Here is a 19,358-nt window from a genome sequence, read left to right as displayed (position 1 = left end):
CAGAGTTGGGTTTTTATCACTCTATATCAGTCAGAAAAGTGACAGCTGGCTGACAGCCGAAACTCTCTCCTCTCACCAGCTCGTCTCGCTCAGGAGCTTTTATTGTGACGACATCTTTCTGTTTCTTGGCACCGAGCCAGCAGGGTTCAGAGGTCGCTTAAGGGGGAAGCCGTGGGGTTTCATCACTCCAGCCAGGTCATGAGATATTTTGAGAAAAAAACAAAGCAAGCAGTCTTTGAAAGATATCCTGAATCAATTTTGCAAAGAAATTCCCCCCCAAAAATGAAGATGACTTAAATGAATATGAAAAATCTTGGAAAAAATGCCTGAAATGGCCCCTAAAAGTCTTTTGAGAATTTATTTAGTAATTCAGAAATCGTACCTGAAAACAGTGATGGGAAAACGACCAGAAAAGTAGGATCATGACTTGTTTTGAAGTTTCTTATGTTTTTTTTCTTTTTTTTTCCCCACAAAACCCATCACATGTTGGGAATGAAATAACAGTAAACATTTGTTAATTGACAAATTACCCTTCAAAATGGATCGATTTGAAGACTTGCTGGTGTGTCTGTTGTTGCACAGTTTTCTTAAATAGTTCAACAGGCCAGGATGAATATACTGAATGTCTGCACTGGTTGCACAACTAATTATTAATGGATTTGAGTCCATAACTTCACATGACAGTCTAGTTAAGTCAAGCCACTTTTTCACCTTCTCTCATCAAAAAAGTTATGGTCCAAGCTCCTTTGATTGAATTAGAATCACAATTTTCAGTCCCTCTCAAGTCAAGCTAAATTAAGAATAAAGAAGCTTTAATAAATATAGTGGTTTCTGGTTTGTTTTATTTTTTGACAGTTTTTGAATAGAGTGTAATTTTTATTGGGGTAATTTTTGGGTATGAATAACTGCAACACTACTTGTAAGACTCAAATGACCGCGATAGTATGACAACTTAAGATAAACTTTATTGATCCCCATAGGGATATTCCTTTGTCACAGCAGCGTAACAATTATAATGTCAAAAACGAATATAAATATGAATAGAGAGATCGAACAGAGGGGATAGTAAGACATCCACAAATTGACAGCAGGGAGAACAACAGCAACAACATCAGGGATAAGAATGGATGACATAATGGGACAGTAAGGGTGAAAAATAGACAACCATAACCAAACGATATAACAATATAAATAGTGACAACAGCAATGACAAGAATAAAGTAAATAAACAAATAGGCAGGATGCATGTCGGCTGGGACCAACAAGGCTAAGAAAGCAGCAGAGTTTGTGCATTACGTGAATGGGTGAGGTAGTGAGGTTGTGGTAGCAGCACAGATGCACCTCAGGCCAGTCAGAGTTTTGTGCTGTCCAGACTGCTGTTTTACAGTCAGATGGCCGTGGGCACAAAGGAGCGTCTGAAGCGTTCAGTTCTGCACATGGATGGGATGAACCCTTGTCTGAAAGAGCTGTCCATCAGCCACAGCTCATCGTGCAGGGGGTAGGAGGGATCGTCGAGGATAGCTCCCAGTTTGTTCTTCACCCTCCCTACTGCCACCGATTTTGTTTCCTGTTGATTTCCATTCAAAACAATTGCACCTTTTCACTCTTGAAATCATTCCAACTGCAGCTTAGATGCATTTACTGGATATTTTTTGCTGGTTATCAAGTGTCAATACTGTATCAAAATACTAGTTACTATTGTTTTTTTTTTTTGTATCTCAGACTCCCATTGTCTTGTTTTGTCTGACAAAATGCAACTTAGTATGTAATAGTGTTTAATTTTGATTGAGAAATTGCTGACTGAAGGCCTGTAAGCCCAGATCCCTTTGACTTCGTTCCTTGCTGTGCTCTCTATGTTGGTATTTTGCCCCTATGCAGCATGTGTTGCATGTTTTTCCCCAATGTGAGTGGCTGATGTATAATCAGCACTTGCACGTCACTGCTCTCTTTTGTCCTGGCTGTCGCTACTGGCTTACAGTTCTGTAACACATTGTTGACTTTCTAGGTTTGTGTACACAGTGCTTAGCACAACTTTTCCTTTTAATCACCTGCCACTGGGGTCCTGATGGGGTCAAAGCACAATGCACCATGGCCAAAATGGGACAGATCTCTCTAGCATGTCAAGATATGTGACAGAATAGCACCCACAATTCATCTGTTCTTTGATTTCATGGCTTAGTTGAGCTTTGGTGATGCAGCAAAAGGGCACAAGCGGCATTTCCATTGTTTTCTGTGCATTTTCCACCTGTCTATCAAGGAGCCCTAGGCTGAAAACGAGCACACACACGGAAATTGAAATATCACAAGATGTTTTTATGCTAATGAAAGTTATATTAGCAGTTACGTTTCTAAAAAGTTGGGTCGTGTTTTTTTTTAAATGTGAGGGGAGTTTTTTTTTCAGTTTTCTTCTTCAAAGTGATGCGAAATGTTTCTAATTATAATTTTCAATAACTCATGTTGCCCAGATTTTGTGCTGTGTAGATTTTTTTTCCCTCCAACCCTTATCTGATTGATATATAATTGATATAATAATGATTATTTAATTTATTAATTAATTACCAGTAAATTTCACATTTAGTGAAGGTGCTTGCAGATTTGACTGAGAAAATGTTGTATTGAAGGTTTGTTTCATTAGATTTTTTTTTTGATCTAAATACTCACTGGCTCATAATATTAAAACATGGCAGCAGTTTTAAAGTGTTTTAAGTCACTGAGAGGAAATCCTGATCTTGAAGATTTACTTCAAGGGTTCATGGTTGTTACATTGTAAAAGTTTAATTTTAACAGTTTTTGTCATGTTAATCACAAAGTTGTTACACATCATAATTTCCTGTTGACAAGCTTAACATTTAAAATTTTTATTGAAAATGTATAAATTGGTTAACGATGACAGGTCATCATAGTTCTGAACTTGTTTGTGTGTTGTTAATGGACTGTCACAGTCTCTGCATGATGATGTGTGTTACAGGGAGTCAGGTCTTGCCGGTAATTTCTGCTTTGCCGACGATCATTTGTGTTGCACATTGTTAGTCAATTCAAAAGTTCCGTGTTATGACCTTTTTTACCTCTGGGAAGTCATTAAAACACAGACGCTTGATGATAATTTGTCTCCATTCGTTCCATTCCTTCCCTGCTATCTAATTCTCTGGAGATGCCCCCCTCCCCTGCAATCAACTATAATTATTTTTTATTTTTTGTTATAGTTTTCATCTTAGCCATTTTAAAAAAAAAAACTCCCAGTACTAGTCTTCTTAGCTACTCTTTTTTTGTTATTAGAACATGGTTTGTTTAGCCTGCTTCAATATTTAACAAACTGCTATGTTGACATGAAAACACGGACTTCACTCCCGACTTCCTGTCTCTCTCCCCCTCGGCTCTGGTGGTGGTTTATCTGAGTGGACTTTGGCTGTAGAGCAGATAGCAAATGCCTGCGCTGATGTTTGTATGTGTAATCATGTGAGCAACTGTGTCACTCCCTGCTTTAAACGTGTGGGGCAGTCGAATGTGCTGGAATATGGTGGGAGATTTTTGGTTTTGTGTTGCACTACATTCCCCTGATGCACTGCAACAAAGGTGCAGAGTTGAACTACATTGTTGACCTTAATTCCTCTTCTTTTTCTCACATTTAACTTAGAAAACAGTTTTATATGATCTTAAAGAAGCAAGTCAGTTAAAAACAGTTAAGAGTTAATATAATGTAAAAATATATATACATTATGAAAAGCCAATCCAGATTAATTGCAAGTGAGAGGAATAATATTTAAGAAAAAAACAGAAAATTCAATGTTGTGAGGATCATCAATGAGTGCTTATTTCATTCAGATCAGAGTTGACTCTTCTCTGAACCTGTATTCTAGTTTTTAAGTTGGTTTATGACTGAAGGTTAAGCATTCATTTTTATTTCTCTCAATAGGTTTGTACTAATCTTTGCAACATGCCTACAGTTATTGTTCAGTGTTTTATTGACGTTGGTTGTCCCTAAGAATAAAAGCTGCTATTCCCATCATCACCACTTTTTTCAGAAAGATCCCCATCTACCAGAGTTTGATTTTAATGTCATTGGGCAGGTATTATTTTGATTTGCTACACTAGCTCAGTATCATAGCCCTGAAGTTCAGAGCAGCAGCAGCATTAACATCGTCTCTGAATTTGCATACACAAAATCCAAAAAACATCAACGAACTAAAGGTTCAGCACTTTGGTCAAAATGCACCTTTAAATCACGAGCAGTAGATCTGATGCACCCCAACGCTACTAATGGTTTTCAACTGAAGCTAATTTAAATCTTTACAATAAGTGCACTCTGACGACACAGGCATCCACCAAGGACAATGCAATTTCTTAAGGGAAATTCTTCTTAGGCCATTAATACAATACAGCTGCTTTTTTTCTACACACCCAACATACATACGGAAATGTGATGAGAATATGATTTGATGTCTTCAAATCAACTGTTACAGTGTTTTGTACATTTTGAGGAACTCCTTTTCTTCCTCAAGTCTTCTATACATCTCTTGTGTATGTGTCTGTAAGGAAACAGTTGGCTCATATCTGCTGTATATTTATCTCAATGCTTCCACTCTGCATTCCGAGCAGCCTAATAAGGTCTGGATGGAGGGAGAGCAGGAGGGCACACAGGAGAGGGAGAAGACAGTGGGGGAGAAGGTTGGACAATTATTGCAGAGAACTTTACCACAAATCATTTTCTTTGTTTTTATCAGTCTGGCTTCTCCTCTCATGAAAACATTGGTCCAGAAAGCTTCAAAGTATAACAAAGAGACCACCACATCTCACAGGCCCCAGGCTTGATCTTCTGTAGGGAAACACATGATATTAGCCAGAATAACTGCACATAAATATGTAAGGAAAAGGAATAACTCACAAATGTACTCAATTTAGTTAAAGACTACAAACATATTTGTGAGCTATCTCCCATAGTAATGTTTCATGATATGTTGTTTGTTTCTATTTGCATGTAATCAAAGAACTCAGAAGATTATCAAATTATCCACATCAAAAGACAATGCAACCACAAACTACCACCACATCCCGAAATACCCCTTCTCTTTTTCTACCACTGTATTGGTTTGTTAACCAATACAACCTCAATTTTTGAGTTCATATAAAGTTTCTCAGTCACCCAGATTGTGATATTCACAGATTTATATGTTATTGTGGCAGCTGAACTTGTTTTACTGCCTAGAGAAGTTTGGCCTCTGATCCAAGGGGCTCCTTTAGTTCTGACATTGGACTTTTTAGAGGCTGATACCAATTCACATTCAGTTGTTGCAAAAACAAAAAGAAATAGGAAAGTGAACACCAATCCTCTGGCTGATATTTGGATACCATTTAAATTCTGACATACAAAGGCTCAGCCACAGATTTCATTCTGGCATTTTGGGGCGGCGTGGTGCAGGTAGAGCAATCGTCTTTGGAACTGAACTTTCCTGTTTCAATTCCTGGCTCCTCCTTGTGTGTCAAAGTGTTGTTGAGCAAGACGCTGAACCCCCAACTGCTCCCCTGGCACTGGTGGACGGCAGCCTACTGCTCATGGTTCATCCATGATGGGTTAATTGCAGAGAATGAATTTCCCTGTGAGGGGTTAATAAATGATAAATTATTTATTATAAAAATTGAATGTTCGATGATAAGGACACCAGCTTAAAAGTAGACACACAGTAGACTGCTAGTGGTAAACTATACATCGCTGTAATCTTCAGTTTATAACTAAAACGTTTTTTGTAATGCTGTCAAATATCAAACAAGAGATGACCATGGTGTTCAGCTGGTCCAGCCACAATATACACAATGTATAGTGAATAGCGTGTATGCATCTGTGAAAGACAGTGGTCCTGAATGTTACTTGTCTCCCCAACATTTTGTCCAAAGTCAGGAAATTGAAAAATTTCAAAGTGCTGATCAGTATATCTCAGCTGTACAATTCAGTCTATAAATTAAATTAGTTTATTTCAAAAGGGGGCAATGCAATTTAATAAAACACATGAATAAACATGAGTAAAAAAAAGCCAGAATTAGCCAAAGAGGCTATTTTTCTTTGAAAGCCACCTAGTATTTCATAGGCACTCTCCCTTGCAACACATTCATACACACACTCTTTGTGACTCTTTGTAACTATATTCTTCTGCTCAATCAGCAGAAATGCCACAGAATAACATGGAGAGCTCCAGGATTCAGTGGCAACAGGGGCTGCCGCCGCCATGGATCAACAGAGTGACTGGAAGTCCTGCCTCCTCAGGGGCGGAGTCAGACACAGAGAGCAGCAGCACAGAGAGTGAGAAGGTAGTCATGGTTTCATTTCACTCTGCATTAGTGGTTCATGCATGTAAGCAATGATAAACACTATCTATATGACACTATTGTCTCCACGCAGTTAAGTAAGTTAGCTGCTTTACTTGCATTTGGTGACTTTTTCTTGCATTCTTTCTACCAGCCCTACAGTAAGAGGCCAGAGGTGGGCTCACCGAGGACCCTCACATCACCCTCAAAGCTCCAGCAGAAATTTGCAGAAATTGACCAGCAGAAGGAAGAACTAAAGATTGAGGTGAGGTTGTCTCTTCAATTTAATATTTCTTTAACACTCAACACGCAAATATCAGTCTGAATCGGGAAGAAGAAAATAAATGATTATGATGGTCCAGTGATATATCTTTTGTTACTACTTTGCTCTGACAAAGTGGCTTCTTCCTTTATACTATTCAGTTGTATCTGTAGGTTGGTATATTGTAGAGGTTTTATTAGACTATATTGTTAATATAAGTGACACTAAACTTAAAGTGAATACTTGTGGGTTTGGGGCTATAATACAAAAGACAGGAAATACCCCCCTGCATTTGTAATAATTGACAAGCTGTCATTAAGATGTAGATTAACTGAGTAAGAAAATGAGTGAGATATTGCCACCCTATTGTCCACTGGGAAAATATATGAAAATTCTAAACTTTTAAATTGTGGTATTTAATTAAAAGGCTGATAAAGTATAAAGTACTTTCACTGTAAAGTGAAAGTTAAACTACAGCTGTGCATGTCTGACTCAGTGTGAAAGATTTTCTAGACATGTTGGCAGTTAAATCACTATGTTGTCCATCAGCCCCACACTGTCACAGTCAAAGAATGCACATCTCTGACACTGTGGATCTGTGGCCACTATGATTCACCTCTGTGGCATCTTTTTTTCCCTCAGCTGCAGCTAGAGATAGCCCTTCTCCAGGGCGAGCTGCAGACAGAAAAGCATCAGCTACACCGACACACACAGAAGCTGCAGGTGTTGCAGCAGGAGGCCAGACAGCAAGAGGCTCGAAGACCCACTGACAGCCAGAACGTAAGCAACACTTGGCTTTTCCTGTGTGTCTGATTAAAAACATGGAAGCGATTAAATTATTCCGTCATGGAAAAATATGGAGGGTGGCGCAGTGGTTAGCGCTTCGGCCTCATAGTCCCTGGTTGACCATGGTTCAATTCTGAAAAGGAGACCTTTCTGTGAGGAGTTGGCATGTTTTCTGCATGGATTTTCTCAGGGTTCTTCGGGTTCCTCTCACTGTCCAAAAACTTGCCGCAGGTTAATTGGAAAAAAATTGGAAAATTGCCCCAAATGAGTGAGCAATTGACTGGCAACCAGTCCAGGTTGTACCCCTGCCTCTTGCCCGATGACAGCTGGGATAGGCTCCAGCATCCCCCGCAACCCTACCAGCCTGACCCTGTTTTGAATAAACCAATCTAACATTCACATTATGTCACAGATAAGTGAATGGCTGCACTCTGATTTCACACCACTAGGCTGGATTAAATTTACCTCTTCCAACTTTGCATTCTCATTAAGCAAACAGTTTTTGAGATCTCTACAGTTTGAAACCCATTGTTCTTAATTGATGTGTCTTTTTTTGGGCCAACAAATGACAACAAAAGCAAACAAATATTGTTGCATCACTTACTAGCTGATATTAAAGTAACGAGATGCAAAAATGCATCTACTTTTATGGCTTTAAGTCTGTCTGCTGTTATTTTTGATGTGATATGCATTTATATTTGAAACAGAACTAACTATTACAAGCTGCAATCTTGCTTGTTAGGATATGGATCCTACTTTGTGCTCTGTACAGAGCTCTACTGAGGGCGAAACACTGTAGTAGTTTGGTGGTGCCCTTTTATATAATAAAACCACTTTAGGAGATATTTTATTCCCCAAAAACTACTTAACCTTCAAAGACAGATTTTAATACTTGTCCAAATCTCCTTGTCATGGCAACTGGACTTGAATTTCTTCACTTAAAGATGTTTCATCCCTCATCTGTGAGGCTTCTTCAATTCAGTTCATGAGTTTTAATGCTTTTCCAGATCTCTGTGATCAGATAGCAATCGCCGATGGACACAAATAAAACCCCTCCAAACTACAGCCCAGGTCTCTAGAAGATAATGTCTTGCTTAGACATCTTCTGCTTGGATTGCCACCATGTTAAAGATAAATAGGTTTGAAATGATTTAGGAATGTTTATGTCTAACAAGTATTGATAGTTAAGAACACTTTCATTCAGCTATCAGAATTTTTAACCTGTCAATGAACGATATAATTGGTACAATACATTAGTAAAATAAAGAACAGTTGTCATTTCAACAGTAAGTGTCCTCGCCAGTGACTTAACACTGAGGGTGCCACGAAAAACCTGTTTCAAAGATGCATATTAACAAGCCAAAAAAAAGCATAGTTTTGAAATTGACTTGTTTTTCTTGACTCTTACAAATGTGATGATGACCTGACCTCTTGCTCCCTGTCTTTGTACTCTCTGTAACATAGGAGCGGAAGAGTCTGGAGGTGGAGCGATGCAGGCTAGAGGACCTGAGGAGGAAGTGTAAGGAGAGGGAGAAACTGATTCTCAGTCAGCCAGAGAGCCAAAGGGAACTGCTAACAAAGCAGCTGCAGCAAGTGAGTTGCTGAAAATTTTGTAGCATATAGCTTACAATCACCATATTAGCAGATGAGAAATCCAAATCAATGTTTTAGAACCCTTTTCCCAGCAGTGTTTTGAAAATATTTTCATCAGGGTTGGGAGAGATTATTGAAGTTCCAACCAGCCATGATTTATAACCACCACTATCAAATAAGTTATTCAGACAGGCTCAAAAATGAGCAGCACAGTTGCATTTGAAAACCATGTCTGTCAAAGCAGAGCCCCCCCCCCCCCCACCACCACCACCACCACCATTACTGCTAACTAAGCTCATTGAGCTACGCTGCCCTGATCACCATCTAACGTTAGGTATATAATACACCAAGGGAAATTCTTGAAGGGCAAACAATTGAATTAACCAAAAAAAACTTACAATTGTATCATATTCCCTTTTTTTGTCATTAATGTAAAATTCTTACTTACATGAATCCCTTAAACATAAACAAAAATTCATGGTAAGATGGTAGAGGGATCGTTCTTGGAACCGAACATTCATGGTTTGATTCCCGGCTCCTTCTGGTGTTGAGCAAGACATTGAACCTAACTAACTGCTCCCCTAACTAGCTGCAATACAGTCACGAGACAAGCACAGTTCGTGTTAATTATGTCACACCAATGAATGAGCAGCTTCATATTACAACATTTAACCTTCTTGGACCTTTGAGCTGAATCTGTTCCTCAACTTATAAAGCTCAGATTGTTTGTTTTTTGCTTTAGTCTGTTTTCACGTGGCGCACATCCAACAATAAAATATGACGGGAGGATGCCCCAAGTGGTTCCCACATGTCATGGGACTTTTTTTTTTTTTTTTTTGTTAAACTTTGCTGCATTGAACAGACCACTTTAGAGAATACTTTCCCATGTGCAAATGAAATCCACTTTGTGAATGAATAAATAATTGATATTCCATTTATATTATGTTAATCTCTACTAACGCAGAAGCTGAAGCAGCCAAGAGAAAGACTGTGTATTTATACATGTCAGCCAGTCTGATCGTGTGCACTCATTTATGGTCACAACATCCAAATTCATTAGTGCACAAGATTCACCAAGTGACCATAAAGCACAATTAACAATATGCTCCTCCTCTGGCTCTGATCAGGTGAATTCAAGACATGTTTCTAGGCCTCGAGGGAGGAGCAGTATTTATTTTTAAATAAGCTGAAAAAGGTTTTCAGTGTGCATGTTTGACTTAATGGCACCCATCTATATGAATTATTTTATCCTTATGCGGTATCTTTAGGTAGTGTTCTGAAATATTCCTAACCAATTGAAAAACGGCTGTCGGCAAATATGGTGTGTAAGAGAGAAAGATCAATTAAATTTAACACTAAAAGACCAAACGTAGCAGCAAGAATGCTTATAAAATTCCTAGTTAATAAACTTCCTTCCTGTTTTAGAAGCAAAACATGTTGATGTAAACTGTCCAAGTGAGGTTTGCCTGTAGCTGGTGAAGCAGATGTTGCCGTGGTTAAATAATTTCCTCACACTGAGCCGAGAATATCTCAGACTGATAATTCTATTTTACTGGCCGATGAACAGACATTTATAATGTAACAGATGGTTTGTTATAATGAGGGATGAGCAGTTGAGCAGTTCTTATCTGACTGCATCTGCCCCCATGGTTTCATTTTATATGAAAATGTATCGGAACATTTGACAAAGGGCAATTGACAGGTCTACTTGGGGACAAACAGGATATTTATTGATATTAGTTTTTTATATTTGTGGAAACTCCAGTTCAGGGAAAAGATAGGTAACATAGAATCATAGCCTTTGAGACAAGTATTTTGTAAAGAAAATGTTTTTTTGGCTTTATGTGCTGCAGTCTCTTTCCACTTAAAAAAGGTGATCAATTTCACCCATATCGTGGCAGAGGTGCCTTAGAGTTGAGCATGAACTCTGTCAATCATGTAATTGTTAGTAGCTATTTTTCAGGATCCAAACAGCAATGCCTCAATGTCAGTGAACCAAGCCCATTAAATGAACTTTTCCTTTTGTGCTTGTTTACTCGTCTATTTCGCAAGATCTTTTGACACCAAGGGGTTGTCAAGTACCTGTTAGACCAGTGCTGTGTCTCGTTATGATTTGTTCTTTGTCAATGTACCAGGACAAGTGTGTGGGTTTCACAAGCAGTTTTGAATTTGTTTGTGATATGAAATTTTAGATTTTTTTTTTACGGCCGAGAAACAGGCCTTCTATAAATTCTTGTTTTTGACATGTTTTATCTATTGATAGAGTATAAGCTCATGTAATACATACAGCACAACATCAGAGCAAGTTGTTCATTGGATTTAACCCATCATGGATGAACCATAAGCAGCAGGTAGCCACTTAAGAGGTTTGGGGGAGCAGTAAGGAATTCATTGTCTTGATCAACTCCTCCAGGCTTACTGTTGAATAGTCTAGGAGGAGGTTGGGACTCAAACCAGTTTACAGTTGGTTCCAAGACAAACACTCTTACCACCTGAGTCATGCCCCCCCCTTAGTTTACTAACAGGTAGTAATCATCCTGTGTATAAGGCAAAAATATTTGACCTGCTTTGTGTTCCTGAAATGCAGGAGAAAGAAGCAATGGATGTGGCAGTTCGGGCCTTTGAAGACTGGGAGTTTCGTGTCCTGGAAAAAGAGAGTGGAATTGAAGAAGACGAGAGGGCAGAGGACAAGGAGGCGGACAAAAAGCGACAAAAGGAGATGGAGAGGGAAATCTCATGCCAGCAAGACTTGGTCAATACAGCGCAGGTAAAAACTACAAGTGTGGAAATTCCGGTTTATGTACACGCTTGACATCACAGATTAAACCTGCATGTCAAATATCTCTTCTGTACATACCGATCTAAAATGTATAGCATGTAGTGGAGCCAACAGAAACATACTACATGTGGAGCATTTAAATTTTAGTCAAGGATCCATGCAACTGAAATGAGATTTGTTGGGCAAACTCCCACGTGCCCTCATGGATCCTGCTGAGGGTATAGAGCTGGTCCACTGTCCCATGGCCAGGATGAAAACCTCATTGCCAAAGCTCATCCATCCCAACCCTCCTCTCCAGCACCCTTGAGTAGACTTTCCAGAATTTTACAGGGCTGAGGAGTTTTATCCCCCTATAGTTGGAGCACACCCTCCGATCTCCCTTTCAAAGAGGGGTATCACCACCCTACTCTGCCAATCCAGTGGCACTGCCACTGCCTTCCACATGACACTGCAGAGGTCTGTCACCCAGGATAGCCCCACAACATCCAGAGTCTTAAGGAACTCAGGCTGGGTCTCATCCAGCCCCAGGGCCCTGCTAAAAGGTATTCCTTCCACCTATCCACAACATCCAGAACATGTGCACGATTTTATGTCTGAACATGGTGTTCGTTATCGACTGTAAAAGATGAGCAAAGAAGTCCAGTAACAGAACACTGCTCGGGTTCAGATTAAGGGGACCTTTCCTCCCAATCACGCCTTTCCAAGTCTGTCACTGCTCATGTTGACGTTGAAGGCCCCCAGTAAGACAAAGGAGTTCCCGACAGGAATGCTCTCTTGCGGCCCCTCGAGGGACCCCAAAAAGGGTAGGTAATCTGAACTGCTGTTTGATGCAGCCCCATGAGGTGCAGGCCCAGCCACCAGGCTTGATGGCGAGCACCTGGTGTAATACTGTTTTACAACTTAAAGTTTATCTGAATACATTAATACTTTTGGTTGTTGTTCCAGTTTCATTTTTTCCCCAAAATACTTTTTGTGAATATGCAATTTTTTTCCTGATGATTATTACTATTTTGAGGGTCTTTTTGTTTAGAGCTATTTTTTATGATCCATATTTCAAAATTTTCTTGATGTTTCGTATTTTTTTTGTGCTACTTTTTGCTTCTTTGCATATAATCTATTTTTTTCATTTTTTTGATGTTGTATGGTTATTCTAGCCATTAATTTGTCCGTCAGATTTTGACGCAATTTCACTGTCATACTGAGCTTATCTTTATAAGCTCAGTATAAGACCTGCTTAATTTTTTTGGTTTTATTTTAACTGAAAAAATAAAAATAAAATATCTAGTCTGCCCCACAGCCACATATTTATAGATTGGCCTAGTTTGAAGCTGCTTTTTCATTTAGTTCTTTGACACTATGTAAAATATGTTCATATTTTTGAAACTTAAAATAGGGAGTGAATGAACCCACTATCCACTGAAAGTGAATGTTCAAGCCACAAATCAGCCCCTTCTACTGTAATCACAGAGCTGTCTGCGCCACTCAGTGAAACTGTAACTCTTCTTCCCTTAGACATTTCGTGTTTCTGTTAAAGTACGTTTAACAGTCACAGCTTGGTAGCACACCCTGTCACCAGCCATTGCTGTCAGTGCAGGTTCAGACTTGTGAACTCTTGCTCATCTTCAGCTGCATCGTCATGCTGGCGTCACATGACTCCTGTTAGTGACATCAGAGGCAACTGTGAGAGTGAAGCCAAAGTGCAAGATAGAGGGGGGATCAGGAACAGGAGGAAAAGAAGAATAGGGGCTCATGTTATTTCCCCCTGTTCTTATATTTAGTAGATGTAAGCCCAATAAATCATATTTTTGTTTTCGTGAATGAGTGAGAAATCCTCTTTTCAATGCTCTGAAAGTCAGCGCCTATGGTTGACCCCTGCTGCTCTGTAACATTAAAATGCAAATAAAACCACATGACTACCAGTAAAAGGTAATTTAAATAACCAGTATAAAGTTAAAATATCCACATAAGTGGAGTCATGACCCAGGCTGAATGCTGGACTATTAGTTGACACTAGATATACCAATAAATTTTGACCCAAACTTAAAAGCAGTTTCTTGAGCAGAGTTGAAGCAGAGCAGAGTTAATGTTAATGGTTTTCAACATCTGAGATGATGGTTTTATCAGTATCTTTCAATGGCAAGTGTGTTCATTACATATTCCACGCTTAAGTTCCCAATTTTTTTGATAAACATCCAAAATTCACTGTTAAATTATTGCTAACTGTAATTTCTTCATCATGAAGACATCGTCTTTGTGCTTTGACTGAGGAACTCTCCGAGCAGAAAGTGAAACAGGCTGTGAGATTTGCAAAGCGCTGAGATGTGTAAGAGCATTGTCTGACCCGTAAACATGGTTTCTGTATTCATGGTGGCATGAATATGGAGGAAACATACGTGGTGAAAATAGAACCGTGTTGTTCCTTAGTTAGCTGGAATATGTAGCACGATCACCGCAGTGATGAAGAGGACGATTGTGTGGCAGATGGCTGATGACGTTCACCACTGAGCTTGTCCACAAACCCTGTCTACTAACCGCGACTCTGCCACGTTTGCAGTCCTAAAATCAGATTTAACATCCTCAATTATCATGTCAATCAACAAACTTTTATTTAGAGCAGACAATACAGGCAGTTTGGCCATAACGGTGAGATATCAGGATGATCTACTCTATGTATGATATTGCCAGCAAATTGCATTGAATTTTTCAAATAAACTAGTTTCATTAATGACGAAATCAAATTACTGTAGTCTTATCAATCACATATTGTTGAACTGCATTTCAACATTTTTCTGCCATGCAGCTACTTAATATCATAATTTAGACCGAGAAGTCATCCATTCATCAATAGAAAGTTCTTAAGAGTAAAGATACCTTTACTTGGAAGATGAAAACAAAGACAATTAAACATGAAAAAAGTCAATTTGAAATATCAAGAAAATTTGGGAAACACAATTTTAGTATGAGATACAGTATTTTAAAATCAATGTCATCAATGTCAAAGCATGATCAAATGTTAAATTGTGTTGTTGACAAACATTTGGAAGTTTGGGGATTTTTGTTAGTCAGGTGGTTGCATTATATATCCTGGCATTGATACCACAAAGTATATTCAATCAGACATCAAGATCTAATCAACAATCGAGTCCAGTTCAGAATGTAAATTCACTGATCAGATATTGTACATAAGTCTGTAAAGTTTTTATATGAGCCAGAATATACTGATGGATCATTAAAAAGCGTTTTATTCAATAAACACAGGCCATGATATCAGGGCGATTTATTTATTAGCTCAACAAAAAGAATAAGAACAGAGTACATTGCTTTTTATGACGAGAGAAAATCATACGGTTCTCATTGCTGAGAGAATCCTCCCTCTGTGACTGTTCAGGAGCGAGTCCAGCTGCTGGAGAAACAGCTGAAGGAGATGGAGAGCGAGAAGGAGAGCGAGCTGAACGCCCTGAGGATGGAGAAGAGAGACCTCATGCTCAGAACTCACCCGGTATGCAACTTGTCTGTTGATTTTAACCTTTTTTCAGGTCTTCGTTGTATCAGTCACGTTTAGTCTGTCGGGTCTCTGATACTGGAAGCAGCATATTATGCCACAAGCAGGGAATCCACTGACTTACTGGCCAAGATTGAGCATCACCCTCTCAATTCAGGCCTTGATGGTAAATATAGTCAAAACTATTGTGCCCTTGTGATGAACTCATGAGCTTTGAGACAACACAAGATAATTTATGGTTTATGATCTTTAAAAATTATAGAAAGGCCTGAAGTGAAAAAAAAAAAATAGCCTTACATATTATTCTTTTTAATTCAATCAGTCTCTGCTCTGATCATACTGGCCAAATAGCGATTCATGTTAGATTTTTTTGCCATTTGATTTTAGGTTTGTTTACATAAGCAAATTACATTTTTAATTGAAATGTTTCCCATATTATAAAAGTTGCAATATTTCAATTATGTTTAATAATGAGGAATTGATATATTTGCTCAGTCTTTATTGGTTACACACTTGCATCATGCTAGCTCTAATTTTGAGGGGGAGAAAGCCATTTTAAGAAACAGTAAACATTCTCTGTTTATCTGTATTTTCGGGATTTGATTGATTCATTTTCTTAGACTAGAGTTCTTAAAGCAATTTTAACATAAATGAATTGATAAAGTAACCACTAAATTAATAATGAAATCAAAACTTTGGCAAATTTTTCTTGTTTATTTTGATTATTTTTCTGATTTTTGTAAACTCTATACTCTAACACTTTTTTTGCAGGGGAGATGCTGGGGAAATTTATGTTAGCAATAAAACTTGAATGGATATTTCAATTAGTGAGGAGCAAATAAGATCTTCAACCAAAAAAACCACAACATCAGAAAAATTTTATATCATTTAATTCTTTGTTTTTACAAGTTACCATTCTAACATTTTTTTTTTAATTAACAATAGTTACAATGTGACTGTAAAATACAAAAGTGACTCTAATTTGATATGCGATTATTCATTGGTTGATCTTTTATATATTAGATGTCAGATTTCTCGTTTGACAGAGCTTGGAAAAAAGACCTCAGATTGAACTGAAATGTTTCAAGTTCATAGAGCCAAAACTCTGCAAGCACTGACTGAGCAGAAACATTGAAGACTGTAAGCAAATCAGTTCTTCTAAAACTAAATGGACAACCAGTCCTCTATTTTTCCTGCTCCAGTATGGTTTTCTCACCAAATATACCCAAAAAAATTAAATCCTGTATGAAATATTACACCTCCTTCTGTTTTGAAAGTTTTATTTCTTCTGGTTTTACATATACGGAGCAGAAAGGAAGAAGAGGAGGATCGCACCAACCACACTTAGCATTAGCTAATGACATTAAAACCCAATCCTATCCAAGTTGCCACGTGGTCTGCTAATTTCACACACCATTTCAAATGAATTACTGTTGTCGACAGATGCAGGCCACAGACTTAAAGACTTCTTTGTGTGACATGGATCCCTGCAATAAGTAAATGAATAAATAAAGAAATATTTCTCAGAATAAAATGGAAACACTTCATCAAACCCAGCATTTTATTCAAATTTCAAATTCAAATTGCTTGTTTTGTAAAAGAAAGCAAACAAAATAACCCTTCAATATCCTATCTGCAGCTTTGAGCACATTCCGTGCCTCTACATCTGATGGAAACATGGCATGAACTTTCGTGTGGTCATTTGAGCATCTGTATGACTCCAGTATTTTGCTCCTTAAAAACATCACCTGCAGATTTGCATTCAGTCAGTTGCAAGAACTTAACCACAATTCCCAAAGAATGTTCTCAGTAAAACAAAACTTTTTCAAAGACTAGGAAGATCACCACTTTTCTCTGGGTGATTACATTAGAGTCAAGATATCCAGATCGCAGTCTGTCATCACATTGAATGTCCATCAGCTCATTTTAACCACATTTCAAACAGAGGGGGAAACGCCCGCTTCCTTCAAAGTGGCCTGCTCTCCCTTGGAAATGTAAACAGATGTGCCGATGCTCTGCTCAACAGGGAGTCGGACCAAGGGACTGCACAATATCAGTTACCACTGTTGGTCAATTAACAGCAGTCAAACTCCAGACTCCAGTTATATTAGGACTGAGAGAAATGCAGCATAGATAGTCATATCGCCTGGTTTCTGCACATCCTCAAAGGCCTCGATTCCATCAATCAAATTATAAAGACATGATGGCTATCTTTCAAAAGCCCCCGGAAAAATGCAATTTGGATGTTAATAATTTTTTTTTGTGTTGTTCCTGGGAGTTTTGAATCATTTAAAGAAATGGTGGCAACTCTAGAAATGATTTTAGTGACACAATGGCACCAATTAGGGTTTGCTGTTGTGACTCAGACCAAATCACTTCCAGGTTTTCATACAATTAGTTTGTTACAGCAGGGGTTATGTTTAATGTTACTGTCGTTCTCTGTCTTCATGGAGATGTTGGCTTTCGCTTTTAGTTGATTTGGCATTTTGTAAAGTCCACGGTTCAGAGGTGTGGCTTCGTTTTCACCGGTAATCCACGTAATGAAACGTCCCCTGCAACTTTAGATCAAAAGCACCAAGTTGAGTTGTTCTGGTTTCTTAGGCATCTATCGATAGATGCTGCCTCGGACGGGATAAGATTTTGATCCGCTCAGCAGGTTGAATGACGTCTGCAAATTAAATCTGATATTGATTTAAGAGTATTTTTTCCTTAAAAAGACCGTGGAGGGGAGATTTCATGCGCGTTGCCCGACTCCGCCGGTATGATTCACTCAGTTCCACGGCCGCCTTTTCTCGGCGTGTTAGGAGACGCGGACCAGCCCCGGAGGGGAGGGGAGGGGAGGAGTGAGTCGTGAGCGACTGCACTGCTCAACAATGTGTGTGTGCATGTGAGTGCATGTGGATCGGGAAGTTTTCGGACGCATCTTCCCAGAAAGCGGTGAGTTTTTACTCCTATTTTTTTTTTTTTTTAAAACATTCTCAGTGACCCGCCGGACCGTCCGCAGTGTCAGCGACTGTGTAGAGACCCAGCTGGGGGGAGAAGGGAGTGGCAAACTCAGCGGCGACGAGAGAAGCGCAGCGTTGTCCACTTCAATAGCGATGGTAGTTGTAATAATAGTAAATTCTTGTCTCAATATTCTTGTCGTAGCGACAAGACTTAAAGTAATTCAAGTCTGTCGAAGAAGACACGAAAGCACCACGATCCGGATGACTGAGAACCTCCCCAGGCATGGTAGTAGTAAACGTGTGTGAGGCGTTAACGGTGCGTGTGTTGCGGGGGTTAACACGGGTGGATGTCCCCGCCGGGAACAGGAAGCTTCTACCACCCCTGAGTTCCTCCCCGGCGCGTCCACGCACTCGTGGGCGAGTGGCCGTCGTGAGTCATTGGCGCGTGAAGGGAGAAGCGGCGAGAACGTCCTTTTTTGTTTGTTTTTCTTTAGTAGTAGTGACGGTTCTCAGTTATTTGGACGCCGAGACTCTCCTTACCTCTCTCTCTCTCCTTCGGACGCGGAGGGGATTCGTTCCGACCCGTCACATGTCGCCAGTGGTCGCTCCCTCCCTCCCTCGCTCGTTCGCTCGCCGTCACTTTGCAGTGAAGTTCCGTCTCTCCCGCTCGCGCAGGTTGTCCGAGAGAAGAAGCCGCTCGCTGATTGGTGGGACTGCGCCAGCTCGGTCCCCTGCGTGATGTCGTTGTCCCCACTCGCCGTCCATTGGAACCCCCAGGTGAGCGGCTCCCGCACATGTCTGCAATGCAGGGAGGAGCAGGCATCCGTCTGGATTGATTATTGTATTTCATTTTATTTTTTTGAGGACAACACTGAAAACAGTCTATTGAGGCGGTAGGAGCCTGTAATGTGTTTTTGTCTCCTATTCATTTGAGTTTTTTTTTTTTTTACATGGCGTATTTTGAGAGCAAACTCTTGCTGGTGTTAAGCTATCTTTATCATAACAGATCTTTAAAACTGATTGCAAACTGTCTATTTTTTTTGGGGGGGGGGGGCAAAATAAATTGGCTAAAGGGTGGTCAAAAACAAAAGACGCATCAGGAAACATCTCAAATCTGCAAGAATGTTGGCATAAACTTCTAAGAATATAGACAAAATATCTGCAAGATATTTCCCAAATTGTAAGGAAATTTAC

At 39.3% G+C, this 19,358-nt stretch overlaps 1 protein-coding gene across 3 annotated transcripts in view; it reads left to right on the top strand.

Annotated features, from left to right (window-relative positions):
• The window catches only part of phldb3 (pleckstrin homology-like domain, family B, member 3), a 30,962-nt gene that overhangs the window by 2,644 nt on the left and 8,960 nt on the right, over window positions 1–19,358 (top strand). For 2 of the 3 annotated variants that reach the window (XM_086153642.1, XM_086153640.1), the window contains exons 2-8: window positions 6,158–6,300; window positions 6,452–6,562; window positions 7,202–7,339; window positions 8,810–8,938; window positions 11,526–11,705; window positions 15,106–15,216; window positions 18,840–18,941. In XM_086153642.1, coding sequence (XP_086009768.1) covers window positions 6,160–6,300; window positions 6,452–6,562; window positions 7,202–7,339; window positions 8,810–8,938; window positions 11,526–11,705; window positions 15,106–15,216; window positions 18,840–18,941 — 912 coding nt within the window. In that variant the 5' untranslated portion in view covers window positions 6,158–6,159. Of the gene's footprint in view, window positions 1–6,154; window positions 6,301–6,451; window positions 6,563–7,201; window positions 7,340–8,809; window positions 8,939–11,525; window positions 11,706–15,105; window positions 15,217–18,839; window positions 18,942–19,358 lie in introns of all 3 variants that reach the window. The other variant, XM_086153641.1, reaches the window with a different exon arrangement.

Source organism: Fistularia commersonii, chromosome 10 (assembly GCF_037954325.1).
Source record: "Fistularia commersonii isolate RoL2024-O1a breed Wild chromosome 10, RoL_Fcom_v1.0, whole genome shotgun sequence".
In the NCBI taxonomy this organism is placed as follows: domain Eukaryota; kingdom Metazoa; phylum Chordata; class Actinopteri; order Syngnathiformes; family Fistulariidae; genus Fistularia; species Fistularia commersonii.
The sequence above is the reverse complement of the archived record's forward strand: the minus strand, read 5'-3'. Positions and strand labels throughout refer to the sequence as shown.